Below are 18,735 nucleotides of genomic sequence, written 5' to 3'. Positions count from 1 at the left end.
CGGTGGCCCCCCATAGCTCAGAACTCTCTGCTTCGCTTCCCTCCACTCTTCTGCCGCGCCGCTTGTTTGCCAATTTATTTTGCGCACAAAACGAAACACGGAAAATGCATGAGGTCCAAAAATGAAAAAGAAGATGAAGATGAAGAGGAAAAAATGAAAGCTGTACGCAATGATGGCACACACACACACACACACACACAAGTGCAACAACAACAAGCCAAGCAGAGAAATGCAAAAATTTCAGTTCGATTTTTGGTCATAACGCAAAAAGGCTTCACCATCAGCCGTTGCTCCATCCCACTCTCACAATAGTTCCATCTCACCCATAGTCTTTTCACAGTTTTTTCACATTTCCTTTAGCGCTTGTTGCTTTTGTTGCTCTCATTTGCTTGTTTGGCACTTTGTGCATCGTCCTCTGTGCGTGCATTTTTTTCGCTTTATTATTCGTTCAATTTTCTCTTTTTTTCTCGCTCTGCGAGTGGCGATTTTTGTTTCCTGTTTTTTTATCGCTGCTGCCTTCGACTTTGATAGCCGACTGGGCCTTGTGCCTAGCGTAGTACGACGAGTACGAGGAGTATAGTACATGGATTGTTTTATATACCTTCTGCGTAGTATGCAGTTGCAAAAAGTCGTAGTAGAAGTTTAGGTAGGTCTATAGGTATAGTACAAAATGTGGCACAATGTGCGCGCCTAAAAGTCGACTACACACTACGAAGACTACTAGTATAAGCACAAACAGCACAGAAGGACGTAGACATCAAGACAAGGGTTTCTTTTGGCACCAGCTGGATTATAAATGGGGAATATCCACAAACCCAGCAGTTTCTTGGGTAAGTTTGTTACCCAACCCGAAGAAGAACAGTCAAACTATTAGTGTAACCCTTTTAAACGCATTTTGACGCCTAAAATCGAGTCTATTTAGAGCATTTAAGCTCAGTTTAATGTTTGCTATTTTATTTTCCCCCACTTTGGAGTTAAATTACCCAAATTGTTCAAATCATGGTTTTAACTTTGCTTTAATTTGAATGCATATACGAATAAGTCATTACAAAATGTTTTTATAGATACAGATGCAAATCGAACCGTCTTAGCATGTAGAATACGAGATCAATTCCTTATCAATGATTCAAACTTTATCGACTTTAAGATCAGAGTGATCCATCTGTAAAGTACAGTTCAGGACGTCAAAATCTAGTTTTCAAAATTTAGTTATAGATTTGCATTAACAAAGATTAAAGATTAAAATTTCCCTTGAATAAAGAAAAGTAGGCACACGTACCGATTTAAACAAAACTCAAACAAAATACGGAGAGTAATATTTAAATAAATATAGTATTTATAAGAGTCTTTACAAGAATATTGATCTGTAATCCGCGTTATTAGGCAGTTATGCATTATATTTCTGGATATATAATATATATACATATATTTCAGTAAGTTTTCACCAGTTATCCAACAAAACGCTAAGATATCTCGCTCTATTAGATCGATTGCTTGCTGATTATTGTCTATAAATTTCTTAATGTACGAAAAATCAAAATGAATTCGTTTTAAAATAATTTAAGCCCTAATCTATTCCCACTATTACATCTCTAAAGATTTCGAGCTGGCAGTATGTATTTACAAAAATATCAAAAAGTATTTATATATGTATAGTATCTTTCTAAACTAAAATATGTTATTATTTCTGCTACTACCGCTGGTAATCAGCTTCGCTTCAACCCTGCCACAGGACGACTTCCACGAGCAACTGGTGACCTACTTGAGGCCGAACGAGCTGTACATGCAGGAGGCGCCAACGCTAATCCAGACCATCTACACCCAGAATCGTGTGCATATCTTTTGCCAGCGGGCGCAACCTAGGGGTATCTCGAACCTCTTTCAGTCCAAGTATATCCTGCTGGAGATTGCACAGGATGCCGACTACAAGCAGTACAAGGATCGAACGGCCCGTGGCGTCTATCAATCACATCGATTGCGTCTCGAGGTCTACGACGCTAAGCTGCTGGCAGGGGCAGGAGAATCGCATCTGATTTCGATGCCAGCGCATATGGGCTTTTGTTATGGGATTTATACAGCGGATGCCTTCAATCTGACACTACTGGAGGTGCGCTACGATGAGGAGCGTCTGCTCATGCTCGGCCTGGGGCTGGCTTTGTATGGAGCTGCGCCTATTTTGGAACACACCCGTTGGGTTTTCTATGGCACGGGTGCCGCTTTGGGTGTTTTCTTGGCTAGACTGGGTGTGGTTTGTTTTGCTTTGCTCTTCACCAAGGATGCGCAACTGAAGGATTTGATGAAGCTCATGCCGTTGCAGGATAATTTCAAGCTAATGATTGCACAGCAGCCTTCGTTCGTAACAATCTCTCTAATGTTTGGGGCATTGATAATGCGAGACTGTTGTCAACGTTTCAGCCGCCTTTGGCTTTACCCGAGAGTGCGTTACGCCCATCGTTGCGTTTTGCGACTGCTGGCCTACTATTTTCTATACTTTGCTTCGGATAATGCCCGTTTTGGATGTCTCTGTGTTTGCGCTTTGGTACCTTGGCCAGAGCTTTGGTGGCTGTTGTGTTGGTTGAAGTTAAAATTGGTTATGCATGTGCGTTGCATGTATCCGCCGATGCCGCGACGTTTGCTGAGTCGCGAGGAGTTCAATGCGCAAACTCTATATGAGACGCAGTGTGCACTGAACGATCTGAGAGAACGGGCAAGGCTGGAGAGACCCACTTGGCAGCAGGCGGCGTTGTTGCAGGAACCACTTCAATTTGCTCGGTTTATCGATGGGGAATCCGATTTGTTGGAGCCTAGCAACTTGACGCAACGATACAGCAACACGTTCATTTCCAGCACCCATTCCAATTCTAATAATGCCGCCATGGGAGGTCGCCAGGAAGGCATTGAGCAAGCAACAACAGCAGTTCAAACAATGCCACAATCTTCGCAAGTAGCACGCAACACACCCTTCACGGGTCAAGATCCTGCGGGAACACACGACCGCAGCGATTGGCAATATAACGCGACCACCGCTTTGGGCACAAATGGGGTAACTCCACCTTCCAGCAACATCAGGACATTGTATCAAAATACACGCTTCTTGGCACCCAATCCCACACGCAATCTTACCGGGCAACGTGACCATAAGTAGCAACAATTCCCCTCCCTATCCCCAATCGCTACCCCGTCTAACCTCAAAACTAAATGCATTTGATAATTGAAAAATAAAACACATGATGAGCCTGAGATGTGAGAGTTAGTCGATGGTTTGCTGGTCCGCTCAATGACATGCCAATGGTTGGATACTACACACTGCTCTGCTGCTGAATGTTGCATGCAGGATGTGGGATGTTGTAGGTCGCTTCTGCCGTTGCCATGGACAACGTGGTCGTTGCCTTTTCCATTTGCCATTTTCCTTCGCCTTGCCTTGCTCAGCGCAAGCTTCGGTACCGAGCATTGTGCGCATCGTAGAATTGAAAAAGGGAAATTGCCTGAAGCCAACAAAACAGAATTCGAACTGACGCAACAGAAGCACAACAACGACTATTTCTTGAGCTAAGTTCGTACGTGTGTATATTTGAGTGTGTGTGAGTGTGTTTTGCAGAAAATAGTTTGACACAATAAGGCACATAAGAATAGGGCCAGTTAAAATTAGATACATGCCGAAATATCGTGAAGACATGCAAAAATGGTCGTGAGCTCACATAAGTCACGAGACTCACGGGTAGAGGTAGCTATACAAAATAGTGTTCGAAAAGCAGCTATAAAGTATAACTTTCGGATTAATTGACGATCTTTTAGAACGTGATTTACGTGGCAAAAGTCAAAAAGGAAAAGTTTCCAAAGATTTAGTCACTATTTAAAAATGATAATGGCGGCGATTAGGTTTGTCTCTCTTTTAACTGAACAAACATATAGTTTGCAGAAGCCAGAAGCAACGATGTTCTACATCACAGGGAATTAACAAACGGTGCAACATTACCAAAGGGCCTTAATCTGCAAGAACAGAACTTGATGTTTCTGGAAGCAAGTTTGAAAATTGATCCAAATTCGAGAGTAAATGTTAGAAATATTCAGTTTAAAGCTTTATTTAAAACGTTTTTAAAAATTTATTCTTCGATACTTTTAGGATATGTAGGACATGAAGAGTTCTAAAGTGAGCCGCTCGATACATCCGGGAAAGTGGACTAGTTGTGGGAGACCGATTCAAAAAATTTGACAAAAAAATGTTGAAACTATCATTTTAGTTTTGTGAAATAAATTCGTTTACCTGAGCTATCAAAAAATGTGGCTAACATTTTTGATCATTTAAATCAATGTATTTAATAATTATGAACAATTATAACATTTTCCAATTCATAAAAATTAATTAATATTTTTAAATTTAAAGTGAAATTTTTTGATAAATATTTTAAAATGAAGGAATCACATTAATAAAGTTATATTATTATTAAGCACCACAGCGAAGGTTCGAAAAATTTAACCCGCAAGCAAATACAAAAAACATCGTTTTTTTTTTTTAAGTATGCCTAGAATAATGAAAAATATAAGAAATAGGCTTTTCAAATACGCCTCATTTTAATATTATTTATAGTGGTTCGAATTTGATAAAACTTAAGAGTAGTAACTAATTACGATATCGTAAGAAATAAATCAATTTTTGGTACTAAGTGGGAATTTTTCACTAATAGTTCCTATTCCAGCTATATGAAATAGTACACCGATTATGGTACACCTTCAAAATATGGTGGGACATTACTAAAAACCAATATGTAATTACAAAACTTGATATAGCTAGCTGGCTATATCGATTCGTCACAGGCATGTTTTTTCGTTGAAATACAAGACAACTGCACTATTATGACGGCCGCAGGTGTGCTCATCTCGACATTGCGTACACGCAACGTTGGCCAGCAAAAGACAAGCCAGCAGGAAGGCAGTCGGGCAGGAAGGCTGACTGACTGGCAAGCAAAATGCATGGCTGAGTGTTTGTGTGTGTATGTGTGTGTATAGTATGTGGAAAAGCAGGCCCAGCCAGCAATGAGTAACAAATAAGAGACTTCAGCGTTGGGCCGTAGAAGGTTGGAGGAGCATGGCTAGAGCATCATCATAGAAGCCTATTACTCCTGCCCCCGATATATGGTGGGTACAAGCATGCCATTAGCAGCAGAAGCAGCAGCAGGAAAAGCAGAAGCAGGAACAACAACAAATGCAAAAACAACAACAACGTTCGATCGAACGTCAACAGCATGAAAGTTGCGTTTCTATTGAACAAACATCGTCCATTCGGACAACCCCCTCGCCAATCTACAGCCGATAAAGGTCCAGCAAGTGCAAATGTGGAAAATGCGCTTCTACGTCCCGCCCTCCTGCCAATAGGCCGAAGTATAGCTCGGTCCAAGTCCAACGCATTTGATAACGAAAAGTGGAACTTCAAGCATTTGGCGGGCAGGTAGCGATTGCCTGAGTTCAGTTTTCTTCCCTGTGATTTTCGTTTTTACTTTTTTTTTATACTCCCGGTGGTAGTTTGGGAAAATTGACTAAATGCAACGGTTCGAGTTCATTACGGCAAGAACCAAATGGGCCAATTTTGGCTGGGCCCAAATGCCTATGCGAGTCTAATTGGTTTCAAATTTTTTTCGTCGCTATATGTGGAATGGACAAATTTATATTTAGTGGTTGTTCCCATTTGGGACCGTGCTGGGGGTTGGAAAGTGCATCCTCGACTTGTTATCGTAGTTGGGCAAGAATTTCCATAGCTGGGGTTGCTATAAGTTGTGAAAAGTTGCGTCAAAGGTCGTTGCGACGGTGGCGGGCATTGTTAAGGGGTGGGACGGGAAGTAAAGTAAAAAAGTTGTTCATCAACAAAGGGGATTTTCACAGTTTAGAACTTGACTTTTGTGGGGCTTACACAAAGTTGCATAAAAGACGCAAAATTTGAGGACTTAAATAATAGTGCCTAAAAAGGTAATTATACATATGTTTTAAATTAGCAGGGGGCTGATATGGTATTGAAAAGACTTTAAGACATAATATTGTAAGCTATTATAAATGAGAAATGAAACACTAAGAAATGGCATCAGAACTGAGTGCAGAACTATAGATGGAGATAGGGCTTTAACTATTTAGCCTAAATTGAGTTTTGAGATACTGTTACTCATGGTAACAATAAGAGTTTCCTTGATTTATGGATTGAAAACAACAATGTACTGAAAATTACAACAGCCTTCGTTAAATATCAAAGTATTTGCTATAACAAAGTTTACGAATCAAACAAGGTTGTACAAAGTATAAAAATTAAAATTATATGAAATCGAAACGCTCTAGGCACCAAAGCATAACTTATGCATTAAAAAAGCCCTCCTAGGTGCTCCTCCCACCACAATTCAAGCAGCATCAACTGATTTAATCATTCGTGCTTCTCTGATGAAGCGCCTAATTAAAGTCTGTCTAGTACCAATAGCTGACTTGATAAACTTTAATGCACTTCTCACACAAAACAGAAAAATTGTAAAACCCAAGATAGATTCAGATAGATTTGCTTAAAATATATTATGTTGAGTGACGCAGCATTGATATTTTGGGTAACAATTTACTAGAATTGTTAATTAAACTCTTATTTATATAGAATGGTTAATTTAGGTATTTTTATACATATATATACTAAGAGAAGACGCCGATTTATTAATAACAGAAAAAATATAGATAGGGTTCTGAAGAAATATAGTAAGCCAGCTAGAAGTGTTTGAATTAAGTTCTTTATGTGAAGCTGTATTTTATGGAAACAAGTTTCTTAACTGTTTTTAAAAAATATATTTCGTATCTTATCTTACTTTAAATGATTTATATAAAAATTGAATTAATTATTTATTGAAACACGTTTCAAATTTTATTTTATATATTATTATCTCTAACGAAAAATTGGAAATAAATTAATCAAAATATATATATGTTTTTATCATGTTTAAATGAAAATTGGGAATCAAATTTATTATATATTTATTTATTATTAAATGTATTTTGTGATTTACAATTATATGCTTTTTTCCGAAGATTTATTTTGTTAAAGGAATAAATCAACCTAACTCAAAGTTTCATTGAACTTTCGGACTGGCATTTACTTGGAAAATATATTCAAGTCGAAAATGTTCAGATAAGTATACTCAACACTAGTATATCTGTACTTATAAGATAACTTCTATTAATATTGTTCACTTTACTGACCTGCACCATTTTGTGTTTTTTGTTGTTGGTTTTGTTTGCGGGCAATAAATAAAATGCCAAATATCCAAGAAATCAAAGAAAACTGTTCAAATCGCTGCCGAACTGAGGAGAGACGCTGACGCAGACGTCGCCGGCAACTGGGCTGCACGTGTCAATTTCACTTTTGTTTTGAATATTTTCTTTTACTTTTTTCTTAATTCATTAATACGCACACGCGAACACACATGCACGAGCGAAGGCGGGCTCAAGGCACTCACACATACACGAGCAGAGGCAGGCGGCAGCGCGCAAATTGGCGGCGGCGAAACGAGTGCGAAAGATAGAAAGCAAACTGATCGTTTTTTATACACGGGGCGTTCTAATATTTACAATTGTTATAGTTGCTTATAGTAATTATGTTGTGCGCTTTAATGTTTACACGTTGGCTTAGTTAATACAAAATGCTTTGTATGTTCCGCAAAGCCGCACCGCACACAACAAGAACACCGAGAACAATGTGCGACCGTGACGTCTACTTAGTGTGTGCACACTCTGCGTGGAGAAAATGTACTTCCAAAATACCAAAGGCACTCATTTTCGTCGATCTGGCAGCTCTACTAGTGACCCTTACCACAGCAGTTAGTCAATACCGACAGCAATTTAAAAAAATAAATTATATATTCAATTTGAAATACATTTTACTTTCCTTTTTATTTTAACATTCATATAAGAATTCATATTTTCATTCACCTATTACTTATATTGCTAATGATGAGAGGGCCCAATTCTTATACACATTAACTTGATAAAGTAAACTAAAATATGAGTATTTTGCATGTTAATATTTTTTATATTTAAAATTAATAATTAAAATAAAAACAAGAATGGAATGAATAAATACTCTCACAAATCAAAAATTAAATTTTTTTTAAAATTTTAATTAATTAAATTAATTTTAAAAAATATATAAAATTATGTGCATAGAATCGTACGTACTTGATAAAATGACTAAATGATGAATATTTTGCATATTAATATTTTTTATATTTAAAATTATTAATTAAAATAAAAACAAGAATGGAATGAATAAATACCCTCACAAATCAAAAATTAAATTTTTTTCAAATATTAATTAATTAAATTAATTTTAAAAAATATATAAAATTATGTGCATAGAATCGTACAGTTTTAGAAAAATATATTTAAATCAATATATATATTTATATATAACAATGTTAAAATAATATCAAACATAAAATCGGGAAATCTGTTTGTATTATATATTTAAAGACGATTAGTTATTGACTGTTGTTCATTTAACAACCAAAATATACTCGAGTGTATTGAAATGCTTACATTTTTTTTAACCACAACATTAACCTAAGTTTTTATTTCAAATGGTGTGTTTTTTTTGTTATTATGTGGTTTGATTTAATTCGTCGAAGAAAGATTTTAGAAGGATTTACACCCAATAACTGAACAAAGCACAAATATTATTGCCCATGAAATTAAATCTTTTGTTATTGTCTTTTGGATATTACTTCTATAAAATACCCTCGTTAAAAAACAACGCAGTACAAACACTTTATAATGATAGAAATAATGTGTTTTCAATTATGAAAATCAACAATAAAAAAATTATGAATTAATTCGGGCAACATTAGTATTAGTATCTTCTAAGTCTTTTAAGTCTTTGTTTCGATATACATAGATTTTAATTTATTTATATGATTTGCGACTTACAATTAAATTAAATTAAATAATATAAAATATGAATATTCGGGACCTTTTGGCATCACCAGTTCCTTGGCAGTGTGTCCTCACCTTATGCTATACGGCAAACGCGCCAGCTGACACAGCTGTTGTTCGAGAATTGGTAGCACTTTTTCGTAAAATAAATAAAGCAAAGAATTTGAACAATTTGAAGTTTGAAAAATAAGTACTTAATTAAGTTAAGCGAACTCTTGTCCAATTTATGAAAATGTCGGACAATGAGTACGAGCGCTTTGAGATAACAGACTATGATTTGGACAACGAGTTCAACATAAATAGGCCAAGGCGGCGGCAAACAAAGCAACAACAAATTTATGGTACTTGTGCACTATTATTTTACAGTTCCTGACAATTAATACTTAATCCCCATATTATTTAATGTGGCTGTGGACTCTATATAAAATAGTAATCATTAAAATTTGAAATTGTATTGCAGGGATTTGGGCGGACGACAGTGACAATGAGAGCGGCGAGGAAGCGAGCAGCAGTCGTCGCGGACGTCGTGGTCTGGGCGCTGGCACTAAGAAGTCCAAAGATTATACGGCGCCGGTTAGTTTTGTGGCCGGTGGCATACAACAGGCCGGGAAGAAGAAGGATAAGGACAAGCAGGGTACGGAGCGGACGGCGTCGGGCAGTGATGATGCGGGCAGTGGGAGCGACAGCAACGACGCACGACCCTCCTTTGGGCGTAAGCAGCCGCAGCTCATGGACTTGGGGGATAGCGCCAACTCCTCGGACAGTTCGGCGGACGAGGCGCGCTCAAAATCGGCTGCAAATGCCGCTCGACCCACCTCAAGTTTTAAACACAACTCACATATAGCTGGTAATAGAAATGTGGGCGCTTGGGAACAACACACGCGTGGTATTGGTGCCAAGCTGCTCTTGCAAATGGGCTACGAGCCGGGTAAAGGTTTGGGTAAGGATCTGCAGGGTATATCTCAGCCAGTGCAGGCGCATGTGCGTAAGGGACGGGGCGCTATAGGCGCCTACGGACCCGAAACAGCAGCCAGTGTGGGCGGCAAGGCGAAACCGGCGCTCAAAATCGACGAGGATGTGCGCGAAGCGAAGGAGTTCAAGGAGCAGATGAATAAGTGGCGCAAGAGTGGAACCGAGACGCGTGATAAGAATGCGAAGCGCTACTATTACAAATCTGTGGAGGAAGTGATAGCCAAGGGCAAGAAATCGGATCACTTGCTGTCAGAAAAGCTAAGTAAGAAGCTAGGAAATGTGCCCGTCATCGACATGACGGGGCCAGAGCGTCGAGTACTCAGCGGCTACCATGCATTGGCACAGACAAAGGTGACTGTCGATGAAACGCTATACGATGTCGATGCTAACAAACCGGAACAGGCCGGCCCCACCACCGTCTTCAGCATGCCCGAGCTGACACACAATCTGCAGTTGCTGGTCAGCCAGTGCGAGCAGGAGATCATCGCCATTGACAAGTCAGAGCGGGAGTGCACAGATCGGCAGGAGGCTCTGGAGCATGAGTACAAGAAGCTCCAAGAGATTGTGCAGCTCGAACGCAATCACATGACAACGCTAGAAGCGGCGTTGGCGCGCGTCGAGGAGCTGAGCAGCGATGAGGCAACTTTGACATTGGCACGTGCCGAGCATCTGTTTTTGGAGCTCCAACACGACTACGCCGCCGAATACAAAGAGTTCGGTCTGGCCGACTTGGCAGCCGGTGTCATAGCGCCGTTGGTGAAACAAGAGCTATCCACATGGCAGCCGCTCGTACAACCCACACAGCATTTGGAGCTGATCAAGAAATGGCGGGGTATATTGCAACAAAATGCGGAGACAGAACAACCACGCAATGTCTTCGATCCGTACTCCTCGCTCATTTGGGCCGGCGTTATTCCTTCATTTCGTGCCTGCGCCGAAAATTGGGCGCCCAAGCAACATCAGCCAATGGCTGCTCTCTTGGATGCTTGGGCACCGCTCCTCCCTACCTGGGTGCTGGACTCGGTTCTCGAGCAGCTGATATTGCCGCGTCTAGCGGCTGGAGTACGCGATTGGGACCCACTCACCGACACAGTGCCCATACACAGCTGGGTTCTGCCTTGGCATGCGATACTGGGCCCCAAGCTAGAGGAGTCCATCTATGCCCAAATACGCAGCAAGCTGGGCGTGGCACTTCAGGCTTGGTCGCCGCAGGATCGCTCAGCGCGTGCGATGCTCACGCCCTGGCAGGGCGCGTTCGCCGAGGAGGAGTTGCTTCACTTCCTGCTCCAGCACATCATTCCAAAACTGCAGGCAGTGCTCAGCGAGTTTGTCATCAATCCACTGCAGCAGAATTTGGGTGAGTTCACCACTCCCCTTACTCTTCCCTTTTGACTAATGTTCCATATTTTCTAATCTGCAGAGCTGTGGCATCAGGTCTGGGAATGGCATGAGCTCATACCGCCGATGCATATGGCTCAGCTGCTGGACAAGTGCTTCTTCCCGCGATGGATGCAGGTGCTGGTCATGTGGTTGAATCAATCGCCTGACTATACAGAAATTTCACGCTGGTATACCGGCTGGAAGAACATGTTTAGCGAAGCGCTGCTGCGAGAGCCCCCCGTCAAAGAGCACTTCCGCCGAGCACTGGAAATGCTGCATCGCGCCTCCGATGCTTTGCTGAATCCGGTACCGATACCAGCTACGCCCCTCATGACCAACATGCCTGCAGCGACTCCTGTGCTGCTCACGCCCGTCATGCTGGTGGATGTGCAACCCGCTCAGCTGGAATTCAAGGAGTTGGTGTCGCAAAAATGCGCCGAACTGGGCATCATCTTCGCACCACTACCGGGTCGACGCGAATTGGGCAAGCAGGTGGGTGTGGCTTAATTTTCACACAATTCCAAGCTAATGCTGTTGTTTTCTTTTTAGATATATCGCGTGGGAAAACTGTTCTGCTATATCGATCGAAATGTCTGCATGCTGAGCGATGGAAGCTTCACAAATTGGCAGCCAGTGGCTCTGAATCAGCTGCTGGATCGAGCACAGACTGGCCTGATTTAGAAAATATTGTTTGATACTAGTCCCCTCTAAATATATGGCATGCCAGGCTGGCACGTTTGCAAAGTCGTATATTCAAGTTTAGCTTTCTTTAGCGTCTGTACAACAAAATTAATGACCTGGAACACAAAACGCGTTCTTTATTTAGGTGGCTTGCTTTTATTAAAATGTTCGTAAATCCTTTATATACAAGCGCATTTAAACTTAAATGAGCATAGAACTGAAGAAAGGTATTTTAATTGGAAAAAAAAATCGAAAAAAACTTTAAAATTACTTGTTATACCCTGTACCCGTGGGGTAAAAAGGTTTGTGCAAAGTATGTAACATGCAGAAGCAAGCATCTCCGACCCCATAAAGTATGTATATTCTGAATCAGCATGACGAGAGAAATCGATCTAGACATGTCCGTCCGTCCGTCCGTCTGGATGAACGCAAGGATCTCAGAAACTATAAAAGCTAGAATAACGAAAGTTGGTATCCAGATTCTCCTAGGTCCGCGAAAGGACGAGTTTATTTTATTTTTTGGAATTTTCCCCCCCTTCCCCCGCTACAGAATTTCGTCAATAGCGTCCACATTTCAAATGCTACCTAAACCAAACTTTGCATACCAATTTAATTCAATTCAGTCAATTCTAAGAAAAGTTATTAGCGAAACAAATTCTCGCCAGTACAACGCCCACAAACTGCAGCAACAAGTTCGCTCTTCTTCTTCCTCTTTTTGCTGCTGCTTTGGGCGCATATACCTCAGTGTCGGAAGTTTACCTGGGTACAGGGTATTACACTTTCGGGCTTGCTCGACTGTTCTCTCTTGTTTTTTTTTTAAAAACCTATCTGCAACATAGAACACACTTTTTATTTTATTTGTAAGTAGTGTTGGTATTGTGATAATTGATCCAAAATTGTGGAATATTGTCACAATTTCAAGAGTATTGTAATTTTCCCATTTAACAGTTAAATAGTTATAACAACCACATTAGTTTATTATTATATTGAAAATTATTTACAAACGTTTAAAGTTATATGATCGCCGGTACAATCTTTCTCGGAATCCTTCGGGCACAAGTCTTAATTAAAACAATTAATTAGATCGAGGATGTAATGTAACGTAAATTCTGACTTACTTGAGGAGCTGCTGGTAGAAGATCTTCCAAGTCTCGAGCATATCTAATATTTCTGACTGGAAAGTGGCTTGTCGCAATTCCGAGTGCTCCCAGCTGTCCAGAGTGCGACGCACCAAAAAGGCGCCATCCAATGTAATGAAGGTGTAATTCAAGCTCATTAGCACCTGACCCTAGTATTTCAAAAATAAAGAGACAATTGTAGAAATACGTATAATTGCGATAGTAACTGTTGAGAGATGCACTCTCTATTGTTTTAATCGAATCAATGTCTAAGGGTTGTGTTAATATTTGCTTTATTAGATACAAGTGTATTTCTAGAGTTAATTGGCCGAAATTTTGATCTGAGCGCTTTAACTGCAACATTAATGATCTTTAACGTAAGCCTATACTTAATAGCCCCCCTTAACAGGATCTAGAACATTGATATTTTATATTTGAAGCCACAATTGCCGGTAAGGCAAACCGAAATGATTAACAATACTATATAAGTTATAAGAAAGTTCTGTGTCTTTTCACGCAAGATCCGTTATTTGGCAGAGAAAAGCAATTCCGCACATCTCAAGTGTAATCATAACAGATCTGGCATTATAAGATATTGCAACAGTGCAATTCCCATTCAACTTTTAAAACTATGTATGTTAGACCTAAAATTTAATTCACTTAACTTATCTTCTCTTATTACCAACTACACTATGTGGAATGGAATATTCACAGATAAGTAGTGTGGTTTCGATTTCCCGATTGAATAAACTATAATGATTTCTGAATAGCGAAAAAATATAAATCTTGTGATGAAATATTTTATTTTTATTTGAATAGGTCTACATTATTCAAATTTCAGGAATATTCTTTGGTGATTAACCGTCTGTGTCTATTAATTTCTGCCGTTGGAATATGAATTCAGTACTATAGTCCACAAGGTAAGGACAATGATAAATAGTGGCAATAGACGTAAAAGTCAACGCACAGTGATGATTAGTGGGAAATTTGTCAACCGATAAATGAAGAGTACTATGCATCACAAATTGGTAATATCACATCGTGATAATAAAGAAATCTAAGCCAAACATAATGCTCTCTTGCATCAAAACAATACACCACATACATATGATTCAATTCGATGTGAATAGAATAACATTGTGTTTAATGTGTTTTTTTACTGATAAGTATTATAAAAAAGCTGTTATTCGAAAATCTACAAATTAGGCGAAGATTTGTAAGAGCGTCGACGAGAGTTCTCCGTTGAATGTAGTTGAGAAAAGTTCATTATCCGAAGACGATTCTATTTAGTCGTATTTAGACGATATTAGAGCTGTACAAATGGGCTAGAAGGGTTAAGAACGTTGAGGCAATCTATAAGTGCATCACCATACTACTTAAGAATCCATTTAACGGGAAAGACAATACAAAGTGCAGTTCTATCGAAGACGAAAAAAAGATATATTAGCGAGGGCCTGCTAAAGTACCATGGATGGGAGTTACGAAAAGAATGAACTGATTGTTGACAGAATAAATAAGGAAATTCAAAAAAAAAAAAATAAACTCGTGCTTTCTCGGACTTAGGAGAATCTGGATACCAACTTTGGTTATTCCAGCTTTTATAGTTTCTGAGATCCTTGCGTTCATCCAGACAGACGGACGGACATGTCTAGATCGAAGGACGTAATGGAACCCGTAAAAAGCGAAGGACGTATTGGGAAAGATGTGACTTCGGAAGGATTAAAAAGCATTTCGGAAACGCTAGTGTAACACAAGAATCGGGAACTCGAAACTTTGAACGAGCAGCTATACATCTATACCAACTAGTTGTGTTAAATATATTTTTATCAGATATCAATGAATTTTAATTATTTTTAAATATTAAATTAGTGTTTATGTTTAGCCTCATACTTTGATAAATCATTCTTTTCTCATAAACTATAGACAAACTTGGAAATTATAAAGACAGGTAATTTCATAAGCAAAATCATCAAACGGATATCGCAAGAAATAGTTGGCTAACTAGAAAACGAAGCCTAACAGAAAAAAATTAGTTTAATAATTTAAAATTTACCTTCAAGTTGGCGCCGTGCTCATAAATGGACTCCGATTGGAGACGTTCGTCATATAGTGGCTCTAACTCATTGATGCTCACATAGGCGACGCACATATCCATTGTTGTGGAGCGCCTGAATATGAAGAGTTCCTCTCTGGGATTGGGGGCCACTAACCAGAGTTTTTGTTGCTGGGGACTATCATATATGGGACTAGTGATGTTAAATTCGCCTAGAACTTCCACTAATTGTCGCTTGGTGAGGGGCAGGGGAGCCTCAGGTCTGTGCGCAAAGGTAGGCAGACAGAAAACACTGCTCTTGAAAGGTCCGGAAATTAGTCAGAGATGTGGGCTTAGTCCATTTACTTACGTAGTGTAGGGCATAGGTATGTCCGCGAAGCGCCACCAATCATGATCCCACATAAATCTGAGAAATTTCTTGACGAACTTCGGCGTCGGCAGTAGCTGGATATCCATGGCCAGTACATAGTAGGTGCGGGCGTTCATACGCGCCACGTTCCGCATAAGATTCGCTGGATAGGGCAACTGCTTATTATACCAATAGGTTAGGTGCTGGCAACATCGGGAAAAGGGTTCGATCACATTGCAGGAAACAGAAGAGATAGTGGGCCGTTTTCCTCTATATCGCAGGACAGCAGGCATATGATCGCTGTGCATGATGATATGAATGCTCAGGTAACGGCGTATAGGAAGTGACAGACCCATGCAAACATCCAGATATGCTATCGATTCCATTGTGCGTTGATAGTCCTCCCCGTTGGCATAAATGGACATACTAATGGGCGCGCGCCATCTGCAAAGAACCCTTAACTTATCGAGAGCTCTGCACTCAGATTGAAATTGAAGACGAACCTGGTCAGTAAGTTCGGCAATAGAGCCAGATCCATGTAGGTGCCATGGGTGGTGAGCGTAATGCTCTCATTTCCACTCAGCTCCTCACTATCCCTTATAAAGTCGTGCCACACCCAATACTCGCCATGCTGGCGTATATGACCACCAAAGTTAAGCTTCGTGTTAAAGAATTTATCTTTAATGGCATATAAGTCCCTAAGAATTATGAGTAGTGCACCGCTAATAACTACCACGAAAAATATTAGACCGATTTTGCCCACATATGGTGACATTTTCATAGTTTCAGGTCTCTAGAATTTCTGCGAAGTCAGTTTCATGGGCTGCTATGTGGTCAGATGTAGTTTTATTGATCTTTTGAAAAAATCAGCCAACCACCTATAATGGTTTTTTTTTTGGAAGTATTTGAAAAGTAAGTTCCAAAGAATATTGAATTAACAACTATATTTTAGAACTCATATTTTATATTCATGACATACTCGGAAAATTAAACAAATTTTTGAGCAAGTTTATTGTCTACGATTACAAGTTTCGAAAACTTGGTCTCAACATATATCGAAATTTTCAAGCGTTTTAAAAGGGAAATTAAAACATAATTTTATAATCAAGTTTTTACAATTTATTTCACTTCCCTGGTGAAAGAAAGTTTGTAGCTAAGAGTTTCAAATATTCTTGAGGGACTCTTATCTTCTTAAGAGGGAACGAATACTTGCTCAGTACTTTTAAATATTTTTGACAATTAAGTTTTTGTCAATTTAGTAAGAAAGAGATATTGACTAGTACTTGTGAAGTACACAGATTTCATAATTTATAATATCATTATTAAAAGAATACATAAATAAAGCAAAGTCAATATAGAAACCTATTGATAACCCAAAAAACGATCCCATCGAAGCTATCAAAAATGTAGATCAGAAAATAGCAAATCTCATTAAAGATACCGATTGGTTAAGGGCGGACTTTTGGGTACAGGGTACAATTATAGAAGGGCTGTAGCTTATTCTGTATTAATGGGGGCAAGGAAACCACTTTAAAAAGCAAACTCAATCTGTCCCCACCAATTATGGCGGTTTTATGCTGTAAATTAGATACGAAATACCATCAGTAAGTACTCTGTTTGAGGGTCGATTTAGTAGGCATAGCGAATGCACAAATACTCGTATACGAAATTATCAGCAAGATCAAAAAGTGAAAAATCGGTTCACATTTGTATGTATGTGGTCGGGAAAAACATATAGTAAAATTGATAGAAAAACCGTAATATCATCTATTACTAGCCATTTAAAGCATCGTATCGACAGCAAAGGCCATCTAAGGGCGCGGCGAGCGGGTGAGACCAAATATTGACGTTCTTTTTGTTTTTCTAAATTCGTAGAGATTTGTGTTTGCAAGAAATAAGTATAGAACGAGTAATTTTCCTTGTTTTGAGTTCATTTTTCCTTGCTGGAATACTCAATATAAACTGATCTAAGCAAATGTGTTTGTGTTGCTTTTAAAAATGCGAAGGCTGATCAATAAGTAAATAAATAATAGGGACGAAATTTTCCACCATTTTTCAATGTCGACTTTTTGTATGCTTATACAAGGTGCGTTCAAAAGTAAACCGGACTTTCTGAAACTAGCGCCCCCTAGTGGCGCAATCTATATGTCGACTGATGCGTTAAAGTCTGCTATCTTTATCGATTGTCCAGTGAGAATTTTATGACGTTTCATCGATTGGAAGTTAAGTTATTGCGTTTTAAGGGTCAAAATTGGTTTTAAAATTTTTTTTAAATTGGTAAAACTTTTACCGAAACGTTTCAATTGATGGAACAAGTTTATGGCGATGATTGCCTATCTCGCAGAGTGCACGAGTGGTTTCAACGTTTTCAAAGTGGTCGTGAGGACATAAATGACGATCAACATGTGGGCCAATCAAAATTCGTGATCACCGAAAATTCCATCGAAACTGTGCGTGAATTCATCAAAAATCAGCCGAAATCATCATTGAAATTGATGGAAATGGAATTGAACATCTCCGAAACATCGATTTATCGCATTTTGACCGAACATTTGGGCTTACGAAAGGTGTGTGCACGGTTTGTTCCGCACAAATTGACTGACGTCTAAAAATTGCTCAGAATCGATCGACGCTTGTGAGCGAATATTTGAGCCATTTTTTAAAGCCATTTTTTAAAGTTATTTGACTATTTCACCATTTTATTTCTTCTTTTAGCAGAAAGTCCAAGATGAAAATTCTTTGAAATCCCGAAAAATCCTCATCATTGCCGTTACGGCTGACGGAAAATAAATGATTTCGACTATCTCTTAGTCCCTAGCATCTAAAAATACAAGTATGTTAAGGTTTCGTCAACGGTGACGACTCGACGTAAAAAGTCCTGCGAATTTCGCTTAAAGCAGTAACACTGCTCTGACTTTGTTAGTCCGGCCATCGTTAGCAATTGCGGGACTGATCGGGCCGACACTCTTCTAACACCTATCTTATCATTTAACATCTTGGCTGCCACTCCATACGTGACAGCTACGGCCTTAGCCACTTCAGGCACTTTCATTCGTTAGATTTTTTTGAATCCAAAAATAAAACAAGGGGAGAAACTAAAATGGGGGTGTCCCGACTTTAAAATACTCTGTACATATGTGTAAAATAATCATAGAAATTTAAAAGAAAATAAAGAAAATTAAAATAGAAAAACTAACGAATTGTATTATTACAAACTAATTTTTTGATCGATAATA

The 18,735-nt window shown here is 39.2% G+C and overlaps 3 protein-coding genes across 3 annotated transcripts in view; 1 reads left to right on the top strand and 2 right to left on the bottom strand.

Moving 5' to 3' along the window:
• The window catches only part of LOC115628988 (neuroguidin), a 64,923-nt gene extending 57,259 nt beyond the window's left edge, over positions 1 to 7,664 (bottom strand). Inside the window, exon 1 of the mRNA XM_030525269.1 lies at positions 7,219 to 7,664. Within this exon, the coding sequence (XP_030381129.1) occupies positions 7,219 to 7,227 (9 nt within the window). The 5' untranslated portion in view covers positions 7,228 to 7,664. The remainder of the gene's footprint in view (positions 1 to 7,218) is intronic.
• Positions 7,665 to 9,117: 1,453 nt separating this feature from the next.
• On the top strand, positions 9,118 to 12,045 carry LOC115628994 (septin-interacting protein 1). The gene is made up of 4 exons (XM_030525275.1): positions 9,118 to 9,287; positions 9,407 to 11,275; positions 11,339 to 11,790; positions 11,848 to 12,045. The coding sequence occupies exons 1-4, from the start codon at positions 9,173 to 9,175 to the stop codon at positions 11,977 to 11,979; spliced, it is 2,568 nt and encodes an 855-aa protein (XP_030381135.1). The 5' UTR covers positions 9,118 to 9,172; the 3' UTR covers positions 11,980 to 12,045.
• Positions 12,046 to 12,932: 887 nt separating this feature from the next.
• Positions 12,933 to 16,274, bottom strand: LOC115629063 (beta-1,4-glucuronyltransferase 1-like). The gene is made up of 5 exons (XM_030525379.1): positions 16,003 to 16,274; positions 15,500 to 15,943; positions 15,151 to 15,442; positions 13,098 to 13,267; positions 12,933 to 13,040 (listed from the first exon to the last, which is right to left on the bottom strand). Exons 1-5 carry the CDS (start codon positions 16,272 to 16,274, stop codon positions 12,977 to 12,979), a joined length of 1,242 nt encoding a protein of 413 aa, XP_030381239.1. The 3' UTR covers positions 12,933 to 12,976.
• Positions 16,275 to 18,735: the final 2,461 nt, after the last annotated feature.

The sequence above is a fragment of the Scaptodrosophila lebanonensis genome, unplaced genomic scaffold (genome assembly GCF_003285725.1).
Source record: "Scaptodrosophila lebanonensis strain 11010-0011.00,11010-0021.00 unplaced genomic scaffold, SlebRS2 tig00000131-arrow-arrow-pilon, whole genome shotgun sequence".
NCBI lineage: Eukaryota > Metazoa > Arthropoda > Insecta > Diptera > Drosophilidae > Scaptodrosophila > Scaptodrosophila lebanonensis.
This window is presented reverse-complemented; position numbering and strand designations above follow the sequence as displayed.